Source organism: Nothobranchius furzeri, chromosome 13 (assembly GCF_043380555.1).
Source record: "Nothobranchius furzeri strain GRZ-AD chromosome 13, NfurGRZ-RIMD1, whole genome shotgun sequence".
Lineage (NCBI taxonomy): Eukaryota > Metazoa > Chordata > Actinopteri > Cyprinodontiformes > Nothobranchiidae > Nothobranchius > Nothobranchius furzeri.
In genome coordinates this window covers 51,725,293-51,748,549 of record NC_091753.1, presented here as the reverse complement: position 1 = coordinate 51,748,549, position 23,257 = coordinate 51,725,293, and the positions used below count along the sequence as shown (strand labels likewise).

The 23,257-nt window shown below is 41.5% G+C and overlaps 1 protein-coding gene across 1 annotated transcript; it reads left to right on the top strand.

Moving 5' to 3' along the window:
* The first annotated feature begins 1,414 nt into the window (after positions 1-1,414).
* On the top strand, positions 1,415-3,067 carry p2ry1 (purinergic receptor P2Y1). The gene is made up of 2 exons (XM_070543278.1): positions 1,415-1,633; positions 1,751-3,067. Exon 2 carries the CDS (start codon positions 1,780-1,782, stop codon positions 2,839-2,841), a length of 1,062 nt encoding a protein of 353 aa, XP_070399379.1. The 5' UTR covers positions 1,415-1,633; positions 1,751-1,779; the 3' UTR covers positions 2,842-3,067.
* The last annotated feature ends 20,190 nt before the right edge of the window (positions 3,068-23,257 follow it).

Sequence of the window (23,257 nt, the reverse complement as noted above, 5' to 3'; positions counted from 1 at the left end):
AGCTTCTACTAGCCAAACACACTCTGCTCTCTCCTGTTTGCCAAACCAGCAACAGCCTTCTGCGGTTGGAAGCCAAGGTGGATGAGTCCATGAATGCTAACTTAACAGTGTGACACGCAGATCTGTTCGTTTGTTTTTTCTGACGCAAGCCTTTTCCCGTCTACTTTCTGTCTGCGGTTAATGAAGGAAATCAGAGTTGAAGACTACTTTCGTGTTGTGCATGCATGAAAAAGAACAAGTTCTTACAGAACTTCACATTTAGAGAAAAATAAATACATTTAGCATCAATAACTCACTTAGTCTATAGATTCAGATTATTTTATTTTTGAAACTGTTGGGCTATAAAAATTAACACCATTTTCCTCTACACCACTAGTCTGTCCTGTGTACCAGTTACTTCGGATGTTTGCCTGCCTTGTTGTCTGAGGAAACTTTTAGATTAGAGTTAAATCCCACGTTCCATTGATTAGCGTGCTTGCTTATGTTTGCATAGGCTTTATGGAGCCAACCTTGTTGAATCTACTTTCCATTTTAAGCACATTTAATTGTGTATATAATGTTAACAGCTAAATAATTAACACTTAAGTCAGACAGATTCATACATTATACATAAACTATGAAATGATGCCCTCAAGGATGAAATGGGCTCCATTATTGATTATTTCCTTTTCCATTGTACGTCTAAAAGAAGATCAGGACATTATTGTAACATAACATGATCAATACTCATGCTTATTTGTTATTAAATACATAAACGGTAAGGGTTTATTGCATTGGCATTTTGTGTTTTTTTTTTTTTTTTTTTTTTTTTTTTTGCTTTTTTACTTTATAACTAAACAAAAAGAAATCCTAGAAATCAGAATTATTAAAACAAAATGGCTGATTTAGATTTTTGGAGGAAATATATTTATTTAGAAAAACTAAAGACTTCTTTAACATATATCAAGTTTATAATGGCAGGCCTGTATAATATTACCCAATGATTTCCTTTCATCTTTATTGTTATTCGTCGCATCATTATGAACTGAAAAGGGGATTTTTGATTTTATTTTATAAAAAAATTCAAATAAATATTTCTATCTCATTCCACCTGGATTTAAAGGGTCCACGTGTCTGTAATAATACACAGCCAATCCTGATCTGATAATGGTGAAGCTGCAGAAGTGTGTGTGTGTGTGTGTGTGTGTGTGTGTGTGTGTGTGTGTGTGTGTGTGTGTGTGTGAGTGTGTGTGTGTGTGTGTGTGTGTGTGTGTGGACTTGGACACGGGAAGCGGCTGGGTGATTTTGTGAGTGCGCTCCTCCCCTCCCCTCTCCTTTCCTCTCCTCTCCGCGCCAGAATGCGCGCAGCCTTGTCGCGCTGTTTGTGATTCCTGCTCTTCATGCCAGAGCCTGCAGCTGTCTCCGATGCATCCCGCCGCCACTGTTGTTGTAAGAAAGCGTCGCAGCGCATAGAGGAACTCTCCTTCTCTCCCTTTCTCCACACTCCCAGGGGATTTCCTCACTTTTTAAAGCATTTCCTGCTCTATTGGAGGACTTGAATGAGAACAACCTGGCAGCTGAAGCGCCCCGTCTGCATTCTGACTGAAATCTCTGTAAACTGTGAAGGCATGAGGAATACAACTCTATCTCGGCGGTAAGGCTTCTGTTTACTCTGCAAACCGAAACCAGGAAAACAGAGACTGTTCGTGTTTTCTCTTCTGCTACGATCTGCTTTAATGAGACTGAACATGACATGTTTTCTCACACACAGCAACAGGACCAGCTTTTGTCCCTGAAACCATGACCACAGACTTGAACCTGACGTCTCTAATGAACATAACTGAACTCGGCAACCAAACAAGAGGATGCAACCTCACCAAGACCGGATTCCAGTTCTACTACCTGCCCACTGTCTACATCATGGTCTTCATCACGGGGCTGGTGGGCAACAGCCTGGCCATTTGGATGTTCGTGTTCCACATGAGACCGTGGAGCAGCATCTCCGTCTACATGTTCAACCTAGCCCTGGCTGACTTCTGCTACGTCCTCTCTCTGCCCTTCCTCATCTTTTACTATTTCAACAAAACAGACTGGATATTTGGGGATGTGATGTGTCGACTGCAGCGCTTCATCTTCCATGTGAATCTTTATGGGAGTATTTTGTTTCTCACTTGCATCAGTGTTCACAGGTACACAGGGGTGGTGCATCCACTCAAGTCTTTGGGTAGATTAAAGAAGAAAAATGCCGTCATCACCAGCGCGCTTGTGTGGTTGGTAGTTATTATCGCCATTTCACCGATTCTTTATTACTCCAGGACTGGTTTGAAGCGTAACGCAACCACTTGTTATGATACCACCACTGAGGACGAGTTACCGGGGTATTTCATCTACAGCATGACTTTGACTGTGTTTGGCTTCTGTATCCCTTTCATCATCATATTCTGTTGCTACGGCATGATCGTCAAGGCGTTGATCTACAACGACATGAACAACGCGCCCCTCCGGCAGAAATCCATCCACCTGGTAATCATAGTCCTCGCGGTCTTTGCCGTCTCTTACCTGCCTTTCCACGTTATGAAAAACCTCAACATGCGGGCCAGGTTGTATTTCCAGAGCCCGGACATGTGCGAGTTCAACAACCGCGTCTACGCCACGTACCAGGTGACGCGGGGGCTGGCAAGCCTCAACAGCTGTGTGGATCCCATTCTTTACTTCCTGGCAGGAGACACCTTCAGGAGGAAGCTGTCGAGGGCCACGAAAAAGCCGTCCAGGAAGGGGGACACCGTCCTTCAGTCCAAAAGCGAGGAGACGGCTCTCAACAGCCTGGCTGAGTATGTGGAGAACGGAGAACGAAGACCATGACGGGACCACCGGTCCTTCCGACGGACAGAATAAATGAATGCACTGTGTGGACTGTAGGATGAATGCTCCACTTAACCCTGTGACACCATTGCTTGCTTGCAGCGTGTTGGCATTAATAAGCTATTGTACTGTACTGTGTTGTTCTCAAAGTATCAGAGCCATCACTTTTCTTCTTCTTCATCCTCTAAATCTTCTCCATCATTAGGTAGTTACTTACACTTCGGACTTAATGAGCTCTGTGAAGAATCCGTCAGGGGGAAATTAATTGTCCAACAGGCCTTAATCTCCTGTTAGTCATTAGTTTCGTAGCAGAAGCCCGAGAACGCATAGCACCCTCTCTAGCCATGAGCCGATGCCTAATCAATACCTCTTAAGCAGAGGAGAGCTTCGGCTTAAGGAAGTGAAGCTAGGATGAAAGAAAGGAAGAATGCACTGAACCTGCAACTGCAAAAACAAGTGCAATGCAGACAACGTAATGCACTATTAGCTGAGTTCCTTCGCTCATTCGGTCGCTCCTGATTCTTTGTTTCCATCTTTTGCAAACGGAATGGAGCTCATTTCTTTGTTGACAGCTCAGAGGTCAAAGTACGCGAAGGCTCTGTTACAACATATTGTCATCTCCGATGTTTGTCACGATATTTCCAGTATTTTTTGTCGATATGGTGACAGATTTTTAGATGTGCTGTACAGGATGTCGTGACGGTTCTGATTTGTTTGTTTTATTAGGTGTCAGTTGGACTAATACCGACCCCTGAATATTGCATGAGTCCAGTAAGAAGCCAGTGTCAGTGAAACCGTGACTCACCGCAGCAAGTTCAAACTATCCGAGCGTTTATTGCAACATAAAGTCAGACTTCTTTTACCGTTCTTTTGCGACTCCATCGACACGTTGAAGATCAGCTTGTGTGAGATACCTCAAAGTAAACTATGTGCACTGTCTGTGTTCGGCAGGTGAGCCTTTTTTGTTTGATGTCTGTTGTAAACAAAACTCTTGATACATTTTCTGTAGATGTTTGATGTCTGTAGCTGACTAATTTCTGTGTTGTGGCCGCTACGGTCGTCAAGAGAGGAAGTAAATCAGTCGTGCAGGAAATGTGTGTCGATATTTTTATACACGTAAGAAATGATCAAGTCTACAAGACAAGCCATCATTTCTCTTTTATCAGTTACATTAGCTTTTGATGCTGAGAGAACAAACCCTGACTTTGGTCCAGTTTTCTCCACCTTCAGCGAGGAAGTGAGGGCCTGAGGGAGGAATTAAGAGTGGGACCTTTTTCCTTTTGGCTTCTACTCAAGCTGCCTTTGTGTCCGTCACAATGGCGTGGAGTTATTGATGCAGGCGGGGTGTGAAACTGTCGCCAGGGGCCCTCGGTGGCACGGTGCTCTGAGCACAGGAAACCAGCAACCTCTCCTCCCTAGAAAAGAGCCCATGACTACAAACCGCTTTTGATTTCCTGGCTTTGAGGTACAAACGGAATAGACGGCTCTGAGAAGTGTGTGTGTGTGTGTGTGTGTGTGTGTGTGTGTGTGTGTGTTAGAGAGGCTTAAGGCAATGGGGGGACCTGATTCTAGAAGGTGCCTGTTAGTTATTTTTGTTTAGGTTGTTTGGTGTTCAAAAGCAGCCACTGAGCATTTGTGGAATTTATCCTCTTTCTGCACAACTCATTAGATGAAAGCAAATTTGGATTCAAAGAGAAGTCGGGTGTTGAATCTGGACTTGCAGAAGGTTGGGATGTTTGCCAGCAGCCCCTCCCTCGCTTTTTCTTCCACCTCTCACCCCCTTTCTCCTAAATGGAAGATGTGCTAAATGCAAAATAAGAAAAGAGCGTTTTCTTCAAGGCAGCGTGGGAAATGAAGGGAGGGCGCCAAAAGGAAGAGTCAGAGCGACTGCAGATGTGGTGAAAGTTTGTACAGTGCTGGCCTCGGAGGGCTCACTGGGTGGTGTCGGTGTTCTGCTCAAACGCCGAGGTTTGTTTGGAGAGATTTACAATGGATCCCCAGGACGACATCCGTTATCGATCACAGAGGCAGAATCTGTTTGAGACAAAAGCTGCCGTTAACCTCACAAAAGCCAGATGCATCAAAGTTTCAGCGTGCGGTCGTGGTGAGCAACCCGTGGTACAGCAGTGATGTGGCTGAGCTCCAAATTGTAATGCATCAATCTACACAGCAATGCTCCACACCATCCATCAGCTCATCTATTGGCTCTGCTGATACTTGCTAACGTGTGATTGGCCGTTCCCGCCACATGTGTACTTGGATAAAAACACGTCTAGGCTGTAGTTTTATACATATTTTTTGTATGCTTACTGTAAACGTGGACGTAATTTGGGGGGGGGGGGGCATGTCCCCCCCACTTTTTTCAAAGTCAAGTTTTGACCCCTGCACTTTTTACCATCCAAAAACAATATTACGCTATATTAAAACTACACTGGTTGAGCTCTAGGACCAAGCGGAAAGACTCCCCACCCCACCGCACCCCCCTGGTCCTTATGCTGGTTGTGTCCCCCCACTTCTAAAGTCCATGCTGGAAGCCTTTTGAATTTGGTGTTAGTGAATCAGAAGGAATGAGGCAACGCTGAGAGGGTGTGGCAACCAAATTTCAAGAAAAATGGGTACATTTTTGTGATTTCACCCAACCAATCTACATGTATCTTGATGATTTGGAGAAGGCCCTATGGGGGGTACTTCAGGAGTATGGGGTACCAGTCCCTCTGATACAGGCTGTTAGGTCCCTGTATGACCGGTGTCAGAGCTTGGTCCACATTGCTGTTTTCACAGATGTCGGGCTTGTTTCCGATGAGAGCTGGACTCCGCCAAGGCTGCCCTTTGTCACCAATTCTGTTCATAACTTATGGACAGGATTTCTCGGTGCAGCCAAGGTTTTAAGGGCATCCGTTTTGGTGGCTTAAGGTTCAGGTCTCCGATTTTTGCAGATGATGTGGTCCTGTTGACTTAATAAGACCGCGATCTCCCATTTTTACTGGAGTGGTTCGCAGCCAAGTGTGAAGCAGCTGGAATGGGAATCAGCTCCTCTAAATTCAAGATCACAATCTTGAGTCAGAAAAGGGTAGAATGCCTTCTCCGGATCATGGATGAGGTCCTGTCACAAGTGAACGAGTTTAGGTATCTCTGGGTCTTGTTCACGAGTGACGGAAAGAAAGACCGCGAGATCAATAAGCAGATTGGTGCCGTGTCTGCAGTGTTGTGGATGTTGTACCGATCTGTTGTGGTAAAGAGAGAGCTGAGCCAATTAACTGGTCCCCCCATGTTCCAACCATCACCTATGGTCACAAGCTTTGGGTAGTGACTGAAAGAATGAGGTCGCGGATAAAAGCGGCCAAAATTAGTTTTCTCTGTAGGGTGGCTGGGCTCTCCTTTAGAGATAGGGTGAGAAGCTTGGCTGTCTGAGAGGGGCTCGAAGTAGATCTGCTGCTCCTCCACATCGAGAGGAGCCAGTTGAGGTGGCTCGGGCATCTGATTAGGATGCCTTCTGGACGCCTCCCTGGTGAGGTTTTCCGGGCAACTGGGAGGAGACCCAAGCAAAGACACAGGACACGCTGGAGCGACCATGTTCTGTTTCCGGTGCAGGTTGGACTCTCTCTCTCTCTCTCTCTCTCTCTCTCTCTCTCTCTCTCTCTCTCTCTCTCTCTCTCTCTCTCTCTCTCTCTCTCTCTCTCTCTCTCTCTCTCTCTCTCTCTCTCTCTCTCTCTCTCTCTCTCTCTCTCTCTCTCTCTCTCTCTCTCTCTCTCTCTCTCTCTCTCTCTCTCTCTCTCTCTCTCTCTCTCTGTATATAATATAATGTATACACATTGTATATATATATTATATATATATACTGTATATATATATATATATATATATACAGTATATATATATATATATATATATATAAGTAAAATCTCTTGATCACTAAACGGATTCCTACAACTAGTCTTTAGCTCATCAATCCAGTCAGAACTAATCTCTGTTTCTCCAAACTGAGGTTGTTTTCATTTCTGTCGCACAAAGTTTGACAATCGATGAAATAAGTGAGGCGCTTCTCTGGGTGGTGGCATATGTTTCCCCCGAGTCTGTAAATGTATCATTCAGCATTAATGATGCTGTTGCAGATGTGCGAGTTACCCGGGACACCCATACAGAATAAACGCTTCTTTACTTTGGTGGACACGGTGTCCCTGACTACATAAAACTCCTTCTAGTTGGATTGTTTTGTTAAAAAAGGCAGATTTGCATTTTTATAGCAGTCTTTACATTAAACCAGCTCTGTCTCAGAGACAGGGTTGAGTCACCCGACATCTGTGGAAACAGCGTGCACACCATTAAGATGTTGAAGAGCTCTGACGTCGGTTTGTACACAAAACAGAGCAGATGTTCGGGACGAGTCGCACAAGCAGTTTATGCCTTTTCCATCTCCGACAGCAAAGTAAACACGTTATGAAAATATTTTGTCCAGTGACTTTTAGTTGCATCACTCCAACTGATCCTCTGCTTTGACAAGATGTACATGTGTTCACTTGCCTCAAGCAGACATGGAGCAGCCCACGCCGTGCCGCACGAGTCACAGCTGTTTGCTCTCATAGGGCGACGTCGGCACGCAGTGATACGTTTTGGACATGGACGTGGATATTTCATTTGATTTGAAGCAAAATATCCACCTGAATAAAACTATCAAATGTAAATGAGGATCCAGACGGCGAATCCAGCTCAAGCCTGAACAGCTGATTTCAAAACGCAACAACTTGTGATTTAGTTTGATGTGTTTATGCAGTCATGCTTAACCTGTGTTGGCACAGTGAAAAAGTTTTACAGGTCTGAGAAAAGTAATGAGAAGCAAAATGCACAATCAGTCTCCTGAAGTGAAAATGATAAACTGCACAGAAAATGAGGCTCTAAGAAGGAATGTTTTTGCACCCAAACCTGTCCTACTGGTGTTCAGGATGCCTGGAGGCAAACTGTGTGTGCGTGTGTGTGTGTGTAAACATTATCAGGATTTTCTTTTTACAATCAAAAGGTAACACACACACACACGTGTGTGTGTGTGTGTGTGTGTGTGTGTTACCTTTTGATTGTAAAAAGAAAATCCTGATAATGTTTACACACACACACACACACACACACACACATATATTTACAGGGTATCCACGGGTCCTTAAAAAGTCTTAAAAAGTCTTAAATTAGCTTTTCCAAATTTAAGGCCTTAAAAATCCTTAAAAATGACAAATAATCCTTAAATACAGTTTCCAAAGGTCTTAAATTTTCAAAGACCCAATAAAGAAGATTATTTTATTTCTATGAAATTTTAATGAATTTCTAGTTAGTCTTCAGCATTTTTTGTGTATGATGTTGGCGTAAGCGGAACCGTACACATTCAGTTGGTTGTGAAAGGGGGCTGTTTTTAGATGAGCACATTAGCTGGTTAAACTAGTGGGAGCTTGCGCCATGGGGAAGTGCAAGTTTAATGGTATATGGATGGCTAATCCCATGTTCGCGACGTGGTTAGCACCGGTTCCAGGCAATAGCTGGAAAATAAAGCTTAAATTTAATTATAAAAAATAGCTTAAATTTGGTCTAAGTGGCCTTAAAAAAGGTCTTAAATTTGGCTCCCTTAAACCTGCAGATACCCTGTATATATATATATATATATATATATATATATATATATATATGTGTGTGTGTGTGTGTGTGTGTGTGTGTGTAAACATTATCAGGATTTTCTTTTTACAATCAAAAGGTAACACACACACACACATACATATATATATATATATATATATATATATATATATATATATATATACATATATATATATATATATATATATATATATATATATATATATACATATACATATATATATATATATATAACCAGGGTGTATGCCCAAGGCTATACGAATAGGCCACTGAGACAATCCACCACATAACTGCAGGGTGTAAGATGCTGGCAAGGAAAGCGTTCATGGAACGCCACAACCAAGTGGCTGGCATCGTGTACAGCCAGGCTATTCAATTCCAGTCCTGGAGGGCCGGTATCCAGCAAATTTTAGTGGTTTGTCTGCTCAAACACACTTGATTCAGTGGTTGACTCACCTGTGCCTTCAGCTCTCAGGCTATGGAGAAGCCTGTTCATTGATTGAAATCAGGTGTGTTGAAACAGAGGTAAAACTAAAACGTGCTGGGTTCCAGCCCTCCAGGCCTGGAATCGAATATCCCCGGGGTACAGAAACATCTGTGCAGAGTATGAACTGGAAGCACCAAGGTCAAAGTGGGTACCACCCCCTAAGGTGGTAGAGAACAAGAGAACCAAGCTCCAGTGGGACTTCCAGATCCAGACTGACAACATTGGCGAACCAACCGTACATTGGACAACGGAGGACAGCTGTTGTGGTTGCAGTGGTAATACCAAGTGATGGAAATATAAGGAAAAAGGAACACAAGAAACTAGAGAAGCACCGGGGCCTAAAAAAGAACTTGAGAAAGTCTGGAGAGCGAAGACATCGGTGATGCCCGTGATCATCGGGGCAGTAAAGCAGAAAAACATCAGACATCTCAGTCCAGAAAAGCGCAGTTCAAGGAACAGCTAACATACTGCAGACGCACCCCCCCCCACCCCCCCACACACACACACAAATTACGTCCATGTTTACAGGAAGTATACAAAAAATATGTATAAAACCACAGCCTAGACGTGCTTTTATCCAAGTACACAGGTGGCAAGAATGGCCAGTCACACATTAGCAAGTATCAGCAGAGATGAATATATATATATATATATATATATGTGTGTATAAGTATATATATATAAATATATATATATATATATATATATATATATATATATATGTGTGTATGTGTATATATATAAATATAAATATATAAATATATATATATATATTTATATATTTATATTTATACACATACACACATATATATATATATATATATTTATATATTTATATTTATATATATACACATACACACACACACATATATATATATATATATATATATATATATATATATATATATATATATATATATGTGTGTGTGTATGTGTATATATATAAATATAAATATATAAATATATATATGTGTGTATGTGTATATATATAAATATAAATATATAAATATATATATATATATTTATATTTATACACATACACACATATATATATATATATATATATATATATATATATTTATATATTTATATTTATATATATACACATACACACACACACACATATATATATATATATATATATATATATATAAAGTGATACACGTTCTCACACAGCAATTGTGGGTAATAACCCCATGCTTTCGTTCTTTTTTAAACACAGAAACAGTTTTGTTTACCTGTTTGTAGCTACGGTTTCGCCGACAGCTGCCGGCTTCTTCAGGCTGACGCTGATGGTGGCGCGTCACTTCCTTCTCCGTTTATCTGCGGGCAGCAGAGGACGTTGTCGCCCTCTACTGCCCGCTCTCCCCTCTCCGACGATGCAGTCCCATGCGTGGTCCAGCGTGTAAACTCCGTCGTCCCTGTTCATGGTCCCACATCAGCGTCAGCCTGAAGAAGCCGGCAGCTGTCGGCGAAACCGTAGCTACAAACAGGTAAACAAAACTGTTTCTGTGTTTAAAAAAGAACGAAAGCATGGATTTACAAAGACACAGCAAGAACACACCTAAGATGTGGGTAATAACCTTCGTCCAAGTCTGCATTGACGCAGATATGGGTGAAGGGTTCAAAAGGGGCATGATCAACTCCTGCATTTGAGAATCGGGGCACCCTACTCACTCGCACCCCTGGCTGGAATCAAGCAATTGAAGCCCCCACCTCCCTCTGTATATTTTACAAGGCATTCATTCCTACTAGAGACCACTGCAAATGCATTGATTAAACAAGTGAACCACATCTTTAATACTTTGTAGGATGTTTTTGCATTTAACAGCAGAATTTAAGAGTGAAGAATAAAATGACATCAGAGCTAACACCAACTCAATTTGGGGACAAGTTTCAGATTACATAGCTTGATTAGCTTTATTAGCTAGATTACATGGATTCCCTCGCTCTGCTCCACACTGACCTGCAGGAATGACTAAGAGTGATCACAGTTTTGAACCTTGTGCAAGACTCCAAAGTCATGCCTGTGACTTCCTAGGACTGCTGCCAGGAACAATAACCAAAGAAGGTGTTGCATCCAAGTCGTGCATGATTTAGATGGAAGCGGAAGAGCGACTGCAGGAGGGTGTGTTCGACAGAGGCGAGGCCATCATATTTTGGCTCTCACGTCATTTATGATCACTATCTCTGCAGCCGCTCTTGTCTGGCCTCTTGTTGTTTTTCTGTTGCTTCTTGAAGCCGTCATTGATCAGTGTGAACGATCGGTTGACATTCACCAACCTGAGGCTTCGGTTAAATGCAGCAGGGTCAAAAATGATGCCATCAAGCAGTTTAACCCAGACTAAATACATAAAAGGTGCTTTGGCGTTGTAATTATTCAGCCAGAACTGCATCCTATTTGTGTCCTGTTGACTTTAATCAATAGGCTTAACAGTAAAGCGGTTTTGAGTTTTGTGTTTCAAAGTAAAAAAAAAAATGCTTTTGTTTTGCAGAAATCACAGGATGCAGCATTGCAAACAGTTGGATTTGTGAGGAGAGTCTCTCAGAGCACAGATGATGGACAGGCTGATAAGAGTTATGCAATAGGAAGTGTTGTCTTTCAAAAAAAAAGGAGTTGTTGAATAAAACGGATTTTGCTGCTCTGAGAAAAGGGGAGGAGCAAAGAAGTGTGAGAACAGGAAGCTGTGAACTATGTGGACCAGTCAAATGTGAAATAAATCAAGAGAACACGACAAAATCTTTATTTTTGCAGCCTTTACAATCAGAAAGCTGCTCATCTCTGCAGCGTGTGTTTCTGTGAGGGATTAGGAGACATCCACATCCTGCTATGAAGATTCACGTTTGTTTAGATCAGACGTGAATTGTGGTCATTAAACTGCTGGTGTTTATCCAGCGGTGTTTATGTTTTAAAACAGAAAAGGAATTGGAATGGATTTCCTTAAACATCCTGCTGCGCTGCCTCTGCAACAAAAAGTCCCCGGCAGTAACCAAAGAAGTTAAAGCCGCGTGGAACGACTCTCTCAGATTTTAATGTTTTCTGTTCAAACTGAAAGTACCGGGAGAATTAATCCGCTCCAGCACTAAGCAGCACCTCAAGACTGGACACATTTATGGAAAAAATATGATTTATATTTTAAATGAATAATACTTTTAATTTTCTCTTCAGATTTTCAGCAGCAGTAGATGCTATTTCTGCTCTTAATGGCATCAAATAAATACTTCAGTGAAATAAATAGAAAATCAGTCAGATGTGTATTTGCTTACTTTTGTACATGTTCTCACATGTTTTTAAAACAATTTTTTGCTTTTCTTGTTTTTAAAGGGACTTTACGGAGTTTTGAATTTTTATGCTCGCGATTGCCCCCTCAGGCCAAAAGCGTAACGGCAGCTTCAAAAGGAGGCTCGTGCATGAGGTGCGCATGCTGTACGTGCACACTCCTTAACAAAAATAACAGCTGAGACAGTCCCGTGCGTGCGTGTGTGTGTGTGTGTGTGTGTGGGGGGGGGGGGGGGGGGGGGGGGTGAAGGACAGGAGAATGTGCAGCTAATTAATTAAATAATTTGGTTCTGTACCTTTCTCTTCAGCACAGCCGACAAAGGTTTAAGATGGGTCAGTCCTCCTGCATGCTCAGATCATTCCCTTCCCTTGCTTGAAAAATTGTTCCAAAATGAAAGTTGAACCCACATCTTTTTTATCTGTGAATTCAATGCCGTTCGGCGAGTCTCAAATAAAAATTTGGGCATCTTACTGTAAAAAAATATACCATTAATGTAAAAAAGAAACTCTAAATAAACTATGTTCACATCCAGACTCGAACCCGGGTGTTCTGCGCGAGAGTCCGACATCTCACAAGGTGAGCTAAAGCACCAGTGATGTCTTTTGTATCTGTAACATTTATATCCTTGATGGCAGCTGAAACAACGTTCAAAGAACGGTTCGGAGCGAAAATGGCTATTTTGTTGCTAATTTGAAGTAAAAATCTAAAATAAAGTTCTACAGAAAGTAGCTAAGGGTCTTCAGAAATGTAGCTAGCTTTGTCACTAGGCGTTAGGAACAGCGACAAAGTGGCACTGCCTCTCTCTCTGCTGCTAAAGCTACTGATAGCAAATGCTACGGGCGATGCCTGAGCGTGAACGCGCATGAAGCAGCCTGCTCGACCCGAGCATCTCTCTTTTTCTGTGATTTTACAGAAAAACAGGCAATCACAGTAAAAATGCCAGGGCTCATTCTACAGGACCAGGGCATTGCAGGAGAATGTATGAAGAAGAAATGTATTATTTCTATACATGTTTTGGCTGTCAAACTTCCATAATGCCCCTTTAAGATATTTTTTAAATCATTTTTGAATTTTATTTCTTTAGTTTCTGTTCTTGCGAAGCGCCTCGTGATTTTTTCATCTTGAGAAGTGCATTATTGTTCCTTTTTCACATTTCTGTGTGTATTTGCCTCTACATATGCAATAATATTTACAAAAAGCACATGTAATTTATGAAACTGCATTCATTTAAAGGTTTTATTTTGGTCATTTAGATGTGTTTCTGCAAAATGATCACATCACCCTTTTTTGAGTCTGTACCAGACTAAAATGTGTTGCTGCATCCTTAAAAAACAGCTCATTTACAAAATTACAAAGCAAATAGTTTCATCAGTCATTGTGACGCACGGAGACATCTCAGGACTGATTTGAGTCGTACCGAGGTCCCTCTACCAACCTCGTGTCCGGAGGACATCATCTCCACCTGACATCTTGGATCCACCAGAGGGTCTCCTGAACTGGGTGAGGTAGACTTCCCGACAGATGGCGTCTGATGCTGTTCTCTCTAAGAAACAATTCAGTTAGCTGCAAAACAACGTTTTTCTACCCAGAACGTTTTCTCTCTCTGAAAGAAACCTTCTGAGATTCATTCACGCATCCAAACCTCGCATTTCATTTTAGCTTTTCATTCAGACACAGGTAAAGCTTTTAATAACAAGTTTTAATATCAAGCTGTTACAAATTGTCATTTTGAAAAGTGTTAGTAATAAATTCTTAACTTTCTAAAACCTAAAAACTCTTCTTTGAAATGAAACACAGAATGGTGCATATTTTGGTTATTGAATAAGCAAAGATTCTGATAGGTTTTTTCCTGTATTTAATGTACCTTTTTGAGGCCTAAAGAACGTTGCACGACAAGATAAGTATTTGTTTAAGCGAAAGGTCATCGATCTTCTTTGATCACATTTTAGAGTGGTGAAGAATGGCCTCTGTGATCACCCAACTTCCTGAGACAAGATGAAGGTCCAAACAATATGTGTTGATTAAGTTACCCCGGCCAGCTGAGGAGTTGTGTGTGTATTTTGACTGTGTAGTTCCGCTGTAAATGATTCCTCTGTAAGCCTGCTGTGCTGTTATCTCTGGAATATGGTTTCCTAGGAGATGAGTCTGTACTCAAGGAACTGAAACTCAAGGAAGGCCCGCCCTCCATTCCATTGTTCAATAAAAACCTCTGTTGAGCTGAGAGGGGTGGGGGAGACGATGGAATCGGCTCCGGAGGGAGTTGTGCATCGCCTCCTCTCCGCTGTTCTGGTGAGACAGTGTAAAACGAACTCCTCTTTGTATTTGATGTGTTTATTTCAGGTAAAGGGTTATCGAAAATACTAATTACCCAACAGATTCCTTTAAGCTTCTGATTCAATAAATAAACTTTTGCTAAAATTTAATTATCTTAAATTAAAGATTAATCTTTGGATTAAATATGGACCAAGCTTGTTGGCGTATGAACTTCTATCGAATATATTAATATCCTAGATATTTATACATGATAGAAGCTTCATTTGCTAACTCGTTTGATCTTCTTCAGAATCTAACAAAGCTGATAGCAAACAGCGTTAATTCTAGTATGTCGTTAACCACGCTGCAACACCGGCCGGCAAAAAGCTCCAGAGCTGTTAAAAGAACTGAGTCAGTAAACAGGAGCAACCCAGAAGTTATTTCTCGTACCCCTAAGAAGCCACGGCATCTTTTTGTCCCCCCCCCCCCCCCCCGGATCGGGACAGGGGTGGAGGTCAGACAAAATGCAATTTAAAGTACTTTTAATTCTGAAACCGTTTAGAAAATGGATGGATGAGTTGAATACAACTCTTTCTCATTTAAAATGACAATCTGGCCAAGTGGCAGCAATATAGTGGAGTGGAAAGAACGAATAATTGTTTAAAATGTTGGGGAGTGAAATTAGCCCTCAAGAAGATTACGTACTTGTACTTCATTCCATTCCATTCCATCAATGTGTAAAACAAACTAAAATAGTCAGTTGCAGCTTTTTTTCTTGTAAGTTTGACAGAATTTCTCTCATTACACCGAATGGAACTGAGCGGAATTTAGTTCTACTTTTTGTAAAATGCGGTTTTGATTTTTGCAGGAATTTTTAAGAAATTCTTGCTGGATTTTACTCCTGGATGCAGCAGGAGTGATACAATTTGAGTTTATAAAATAGCGCTGCGTATTGAAACACACTTTGGCCTTTGATTTTTCTCAGACAAGATATATGCATAAAGGTGCTATATGTTTCTTTTTAACGTGGAAAGTTCCTGTTTTATTGTAAGAGTGACCTTATCTGAACTACTGCACTCTTAAAAAAAAAAGTCTGCATCAACTCTGATTTTATCATTTTGCTTTCACCAAGTCACTGAGCCAGACTGTTTTGTAATCTCTCTAAGTGACTTCCAGCAACCGAGCAATGAAAAAGGATCAGATCCCAAAATTGTTTTTTTGACAACAGATAAAGTTCAAAGAAAAAAATGTTTCAGATTTTCAGAAAAACCGGAGAAGTCATCTGTGTTTTTAAGAAAGTTATAATCTGCGAAACGTTTGAAGTAAATGTTGTTCGAATGTTTTAAATGAAATAGTTTTAAAGTTTTTTTGATGAGCACATTCACAGCAAATTATAAAAATTACATTTTAAACCACAAATTTACAATAAAGGTCCCTTTAAACATCTTTGGTGTGTTCTTACTGTGTTTGGTTTCTAATTCCTTTTTTTTTAAACACAGGAAAGGTTTTTCTTTACCTCGCTGACGTACGTTTCGTTTGCCGACTGCAAAACCTCCTCAGAGCTGACGCTGATGGTGGCGTCACTTCCTACTTCATTTATTTATCCATTTATTGATGGAGTTTACTCATTGGATCGCGCATGGGACTGCATCATCGGAGAGGGGAGAGCGGGCAGCAGAGGCGACAACGTCCTCTGCTGCCCGCGAATAAACAAAGTAGGAGGTGACGCCACCATCAGCGTCAGCTCTGAGGATGTTTTGCAGTTGGCAAACGAAACGTACGTCAGCAAGATAAAGAAAAACCTTTACTGTGTTTTAAAAAGAACCGAAAATGGAATTAAAGGTCAGTTTATTAATGTCACCATTATAGTTAACTATTAAGGTTATAGGACAAAGAGCTGCCTAGTAATGTATTACATATTAGGGAGCCTAAGTCACGCCCATCTACTTCTGGATCATGGGACCCCAGAAGAACGAAAAAAAAAAACTGACTGCAAGTCAACTGGGCTAAAAACGCTATTTTCTAATTCCGCTTGTTTTGTAGCATGGATTTCACATATGATGTCTGTGAATTTTAAAGACACATTTTGATACCAAGAATGCGCTCATTTTTGAACGGGGGGGGGGGGGGGGGGGGACAATAAGTCCAGGACTACAAATGCGCTTCACGAAAGTGACGTCATCAAACCAGACACGGAGAAAACTGAAGGAAAAGGGCTGTAAGTTCAGAAAACTTCCCACAGGAGGAAAGAACCACCATAAATCTGGCCACAACAAGAACTGCGCTGCTCTGGGTGGCTGCATGTTGGAGTAGCTCTGTTGACTATATGTAAGTTTTGCCTTTTCTTGGGCATTTTTTCTTCTAGTATCTCAAGAAAAACTATTTTTTTTGGACATTTCTGTTTCTGGTGCTGCGAAGCTTGGAGGATTTTTACTGCAATTGTTTAGCTTTTTTCACTTTTTAAGCATTTGTTATGATGCGTAACCATGGCAACAAGCTGGTTTACAATCAGGGGCAGCTGATTAACATTGGAAAGGTTGAAATAATACCTCAACTGAAGCCACAAATCCCAAATGAGTTAAAACGCTAAAACGCAAGAAGCGTGGCTGCAGAGCGGGAGCAAAACGGAGACAGAGAAAGAGGAAATTCAAACCATCTCTTCCATCGATCATAATGGGCAATGTGAGATCACTGGCCAACAAGATGGAGAAACTCCAAGCCCTTTCAAGGACTCAGCCAGAGTTTCGGCAGTTTTGGAACCGCTGGAGGAGATAATGCAAAGAAGGATTCTCCAGAGAACCAAGAAAATGATGGACAACCCTGAGCATTCTCTTCACAAGACTGTCCGACAACGGAAGAGTGTCTTCAGTCAGAGGCTTCTTCAGTTTCGCTGCAACACTGACCGCTACTGGAGATCCTTCCTGCCAACAGCCATTGTAATATACACCTCTTTGATGACTTGATTATTATTATTATTCTGAGCTACTACAGCAATCAATTTCCCTCTGGGATTAATAAAGTGTTTTTTATTTTATTTTATTTTATTTGTTAAGTAGCAGCATTTTGTATGATTATTTCTATTCATAATCGGTCACTCTGAGTTTAACATGCAGGCTGAACATGAAAATGGTCTCTTACACCTATCTCCTGCATTAGCTTCTGTTAGAAACTAGACGGTGAAACTCTAGGATTAGGAAAGCCTGACAGATCTACATCACACTGTCACTGAACATTTATGGATTCACCCATTTTGCCTATCTCCAGCGGTCAACGGGCAATCAGGCAGGGTACACCCTGGACAGAGAGCCAGTCCATCGCAGGGCAACACAGAGACACACTGGACAAACAATCATGCACACACACACACTCACACCTAAGGACAATTTAGACAGACCAATCAACCTAACAGTCAAGTTTTTGGACTGTGGGAGGAAGCCGGAGTACCCGGAGAGAACCCGCGCATGCACAGGGAGAACATGCAAACTCCATGCAGAAAGATCCCAGGCCGGGAAGTGAACCTAGGACCTTCTTGCTACAAGGCAACAGCTCTAACCACTGCGTCACTGCGCAGCCCATAGGCAAAATTTCCAAATATAAAAAATCCCTGCTGCAGCAGTCTTGTCCATGCTGATCTTCTGGGCTTCTTTTGTGCCAATTACATCTTGCAAGGCATTCATTCCTACCAGAGACCAATGCAAACGAGTGTCCCACACCTTTAATAGTTTATTAAAGCTTATAATGCACTAGGTAACGTCAATAAAGGGTCCCTTATTGTAAAGTGTTACCAAATCATGTTTTTGCATATGTCTAAAAGGTGATTACATTTTTCTTCATGCCTTCCACAACATAAATCCTTTTTCCAGTGCTATGCCACCGTTTAGAAGTATTTTATTGATTTCATTGTACCGTGATGAATTGTCCATTTCTGACCTAAAAGGCCCTGCTCTGTTTTGCTCTGCTCAAAGCAAAACCAGAAGTTTCTGACACAAACCTAATCTGCATGAGATCTTGCTCAAGGTCTCATGCTCTGCTCCTAAACTGATCATCCGGAAGATCATCAGGGGGTCTTTTGTTCCCTCTTTGGGGGGAAAACTCCCACTGGGTTTAAATCTGGGACTCTCCACCATTTGACCCTAGAACTGAAGAAGCCTCTCGGATGAGAGGTGAAACGTCTTCAAGCAACTCAAAGAAGTCCAGACGCTTTTCTTTCAAAGCTCATTAGACTACAATGACCTGGATGACTGAGAACCTTCACAGACATGCTCCTAAACTGTGTTTTACTTTCCAGCTCAAGAGAAGAATGAAGACAAAGGACTCTCTTTTAATAAATCAGAAGAACTCTATTTTTAATAAGCTAATCAAACAAAGTATTAGTCCAATAATAAAATGTGAACCAATCTGTGAAATGACAATGTTTATGATCAGTAGTTATAATAAGTAATATAACTTTAAATGTTTCCACTAGAGACTGATCACACATAATGTTAAGAATCAAATGACACATTTCCTTTTTCTGATCCAATCAGAGCCTTCCAGATTTGACGCGAGGCGTGGTTTTGGTGGTGCTTGGTAAATCCCCTCTTGGTGTCCCTTTCTGATTCGACCGTAAATCAAAACATCCAAATTATAAAACTATGCCTACGTCATCTTAAGTTAAGTTCGAAGCTTTCTAGAGAAGTTATCGGAGTGGCCAATCCGTAACTTTCCTCTTCAGCCGAAAGAACCCAACGGCAAGCTGGATAAAATCTGTTGCATGTTCCACCTGCTGCAACGGTTCCTTTCAGAATAAAAGCTTAACTATCACGACCCCCTTTTTGGGTCTTGCTAGATGCCAATAAAATTGTCGTGACCCAGAAGTATCTCAAGACTGGTCTGGTCGACAACCGCTGCATATCTACAGGCTTCGGTTCCAGAGAAGGTCAAGCTGGACCTCGACATTCCTGATCTAACGGGGACTTCCGCAAATGGTACGTAGGCCGGCAGAATGGCGTCTCAAAGTGTGTTATAATCTCCAAACCAAGCTTAGCGCGAAACATCATCTTCACTCCCATCAGAACTAATCGTTTCTCCGGATCTGCTGGTTCTGAACAACATTTCACACATACACCATCCTCAGTCTTACTTCACCTTAGTGTAATGATAGATGTTAATTACATTTAATTAAGGACCATAAGACATTCAATTTCATATCGAGTATGAAATCTATCTCATGGACACTGGGCTATTTAAATCAGAAGATTGGATCTTTTTAATGCAGGGATTTTAAAATAACACCTTGTATTAACCGAGAGACGAGAGAAGAGAGAGACTTTCAAACATTTAAGGAAATTTATTACTAAATAATTTTAAACAATTTAACAAGACTAACACTCTAATGATGGATGTTCTGTTTGAATGAAGTGTGAGGTGAATGGTGTGTGGTGAATGAGTGTCAAATTCACAACCCTCGCATCCGGAGTAACAAATTCTCAGTGGGAGATGATGTTTTGCACCTAACTGATCAGAGTTTGAGACTCGTAGTCATAAACACATGAGACGCCATTTGTGTCGCATCCACATACCCTCAGTGAGACCTCTGTACAGATCCAGATGCCAGGTCCATGGACCCTCCGCTGGTACTGGAGCCGTTGAAGCAGCGTCGACAGTACGACAAACAAGTCTTTGGATTGTCTCCAGGTAAAAAGCGACAGGTGTTCACAGCGTCAAAAATGGGACCCTCCTTGGGTCAGCGAGTTCAGCTTTTATTCTGAAAGGAACCGTTGCTTGGTTGGTAACAATGGAATTTCCCAGCTTGATGGTTCTCAGCTTAAAAAGAGAAGTATAGATGGCCGGTCCATACTTCACTTAACATGCGGTGAACTTCATGGGATCTTGAGAACGAGATCTTGAGAACTGAATTTAAGATGGCGTTGGAACTGGATTATTAATCTGGATGTTTTTGATTCTGGACGAATCAAAGCTGACAGATTTAATAAACACCACAGAGACTATGCCACGCCTCAGACTAGGAAGGTTCTGATTGGGTCAGTACAGCAATGTGTCATGCGATTATTTACCTTAGTGTATCAGTGTGTCTAGTGAACTAGATTAAGTCATATCACTTATTAAAACATATTAATCATAACATTGTGATTTCACAGATCGAGCACATTGTATTATTGACTAACAGTTGTTTTGATTAGCTTTATTGAAAATAGAGTTCTTTGATTTGATAAAAGAAAAGAAAAGAGTCTCTTCATCTTCTGTCTTCATTGCTGGAAAGTAAACAGTTTAGAAGCAATATGCATGACCTTGAGGCTGTTTCATGCACTCTGGCGCTGTGTCAGAGGGAACAGTGGAAAAAGTTAAATAACCTTTGAGGAATAGCTCCTTCATCACGTTGCATTAGTTACACCATATATTAAGTGTTTAAAGTCAGTCTAGTTTTAATTTGTTTAGCAATAAATCTTTAAACTTTTAAAACTTGACTCTCTTTCTGTTGTCTCTGAATTAATACGAAGTGGTTACATAATCCCTGCAATAAAAAGTTCCAATCTTCTGGTTTAAGTTATCCAAAGATCCATAAGATTGAATTCATATTTCCTATGGAATCTCACATTTTATGGTTCATTGAATAATATGTAAATGTAATCGTTACATCATTGAGCGTTTGCGTAGGGTTAGGGTTTGCGTACCGTCACGTCATGCTTTGTACTTCCAGCCTGTCCGTGTTAATGATCCACCGCAGATAAATTATCAAGATCCTGTCTTCCAGTGGGACGTCTGTCCTCTCGGATCACTCAGCAGATCCGCTATGCATGCCTAGCAGGTGACACTCAGATGTTTTGCTCTTTTATTACTGCTGCTTATTGGTTTAGGTGTTTAAAGGCAGAAATGTACCAAGGGAAGGTCATATAGCCTTCCATTAAATCCACAGAGTGACATTTCAGCTTCCTGCTGCAGAAATCGAGTCAGGGACTGGTGTTTCTTACAGGAACAGTTAAATCTTTGCTTCTTAAGCTTTTTGCATCGTCCCTCATTGCAAATATTAATAAGGCCCTATTGTAAAACCACCGGAACAATCAGAGGCAGTGTGTGTTTGCTTTTCAAGAAAACGTTTTGTTCTCCAGATCTGAAGGACAAACGCCGACGCCCACACTTACAGGAAGTGTTAAGTAATACCTGCTCGCTGTTTTTTTTGTTTGTTTTCAATTTCACCTCTGTCCCATTTCCCTCCACTTTAGATTTTCACCCTGCTCTCATTTCTAATTTCCTCGCTGATTAGTCAGTCGGGCTCCAGGCGCTTCCACTTCTTCTCTCTCCTCTAACCTTGTTGTTTGGATTCTATTATCCCGAGCTGCTTGACTGCCTCGCCTCCCCCCGCGTGGTGAAGTTTGTGTGCAGTGTCAGTGTGAGAGCGTGGTGACTACCACCTCTCCAGAAGATTAATGCTCTGGGTTGGGTGAGGTGAAAAGTGGATACACACACCAAGACATGCGCGCGCGCACACACACACATTTGCTTTTTGCAGGTGTCCTGTTTATATCTTGTCAGGATGGAGGCGGGGCATGCGGGGTGTCTGTCTGGACGGCTGTCTCACTCGTTCCTTTGAAGGAAGTGAAATGAGGATGCAGGAAAGATGAAGTGAAAGTGACATTCTGCCGACGGGCCGGTGCAAGTCTAAGAGAATTTAAACTAAAACTACAGTTTACTATTTGCTGAAATGAAAGAAAGTGCTTCAGTCTATGAACATGTTTCTGATTGTGTGTGTGTGTGTGTGTGTGTGTGAGTGTGTGTGTAAGAGAGAAAGAGAGTGGGTAAGTTGATCTTCTCATCCTGAATTCCCTTCTAAACTTAGCCAGTCTTAGCTGAGTGGTGATCAGTGAGGTTCATTCACCTGTTTGACGGCCCGAGTGGCCGCATGTTGACCCAAACACTCACGATACTTCCACAAAGACTGGCCTTTAAAGAGCAAGTCACCCCCTGCCAGATTCTTACTCATCTCCCACTTCCTGTTCGAAAAATGCAACAAATGCTGTTGCCTAGCAGACCGAGAGGGCGGAGCCACTAACAAATACACACACTCACAACATTGTGACATCATAATGTACCATCTAACATCATAGGCTGTGTCTCAATTCAGGGTCTGCATCCTTCGAAGGACCCAGCCTACTCGCCCGACGTGGGCTGGGTCCTCAGTCAGCCGAGTAGACCAGATGTTAACGGCTGTGAATTTGGACAGGCCTAGCCTTCATGAATTCCCGCCACTCCCTCGGCGAACGTTCCATCGCCTAGCAACCGTGGAACCGCTGAGCAGAAGGGAGAAGGAACTTTAAACGATGGAGCTCGAAGTTTTATTTAGCTTTTTAATCATTTCCTTGACTGTCGGAGAGCTAATTCAGAGAAAATACTTTCGGCAAGCTGAGCCTGAGCAAAGATGTGATAATAGTTTTTAATACTTTCTAAGGGTCTTAATTTGACCAAAACCGATTTATCACCTTTTAAGACTTTTCAAGACCCAGCGGATACTCTGTAATATTAAACAATTCTCATTTGTAAACAAAAATAAAATTCAACAGTTTAATAGAGAACTCATTTTATTTAGACATTTCTTTTATATGTACATGTTTAATCTTTATTAACCATTTTTTTCTAGCAAAGTAAAAAGCTGTCAAAGTTCTTCCTTCTCTCCTGCACCCTCTGCTGCTCTGCCTCCCTCTGCAGCCTCATGTCCTCCCTGATCAGCTCCAGAAGCTGGTCATCGCGGTCACCTTCCCCT

Excerpts from the sequence above, each read along its gene's own strand:
- p2ry1 (XM_070543278.1), top strand. The coding sequence starts at position 1,780 with ATGACCACAGACTTGAACCTGACGTCTCTAATGAACATAACTGAACTC.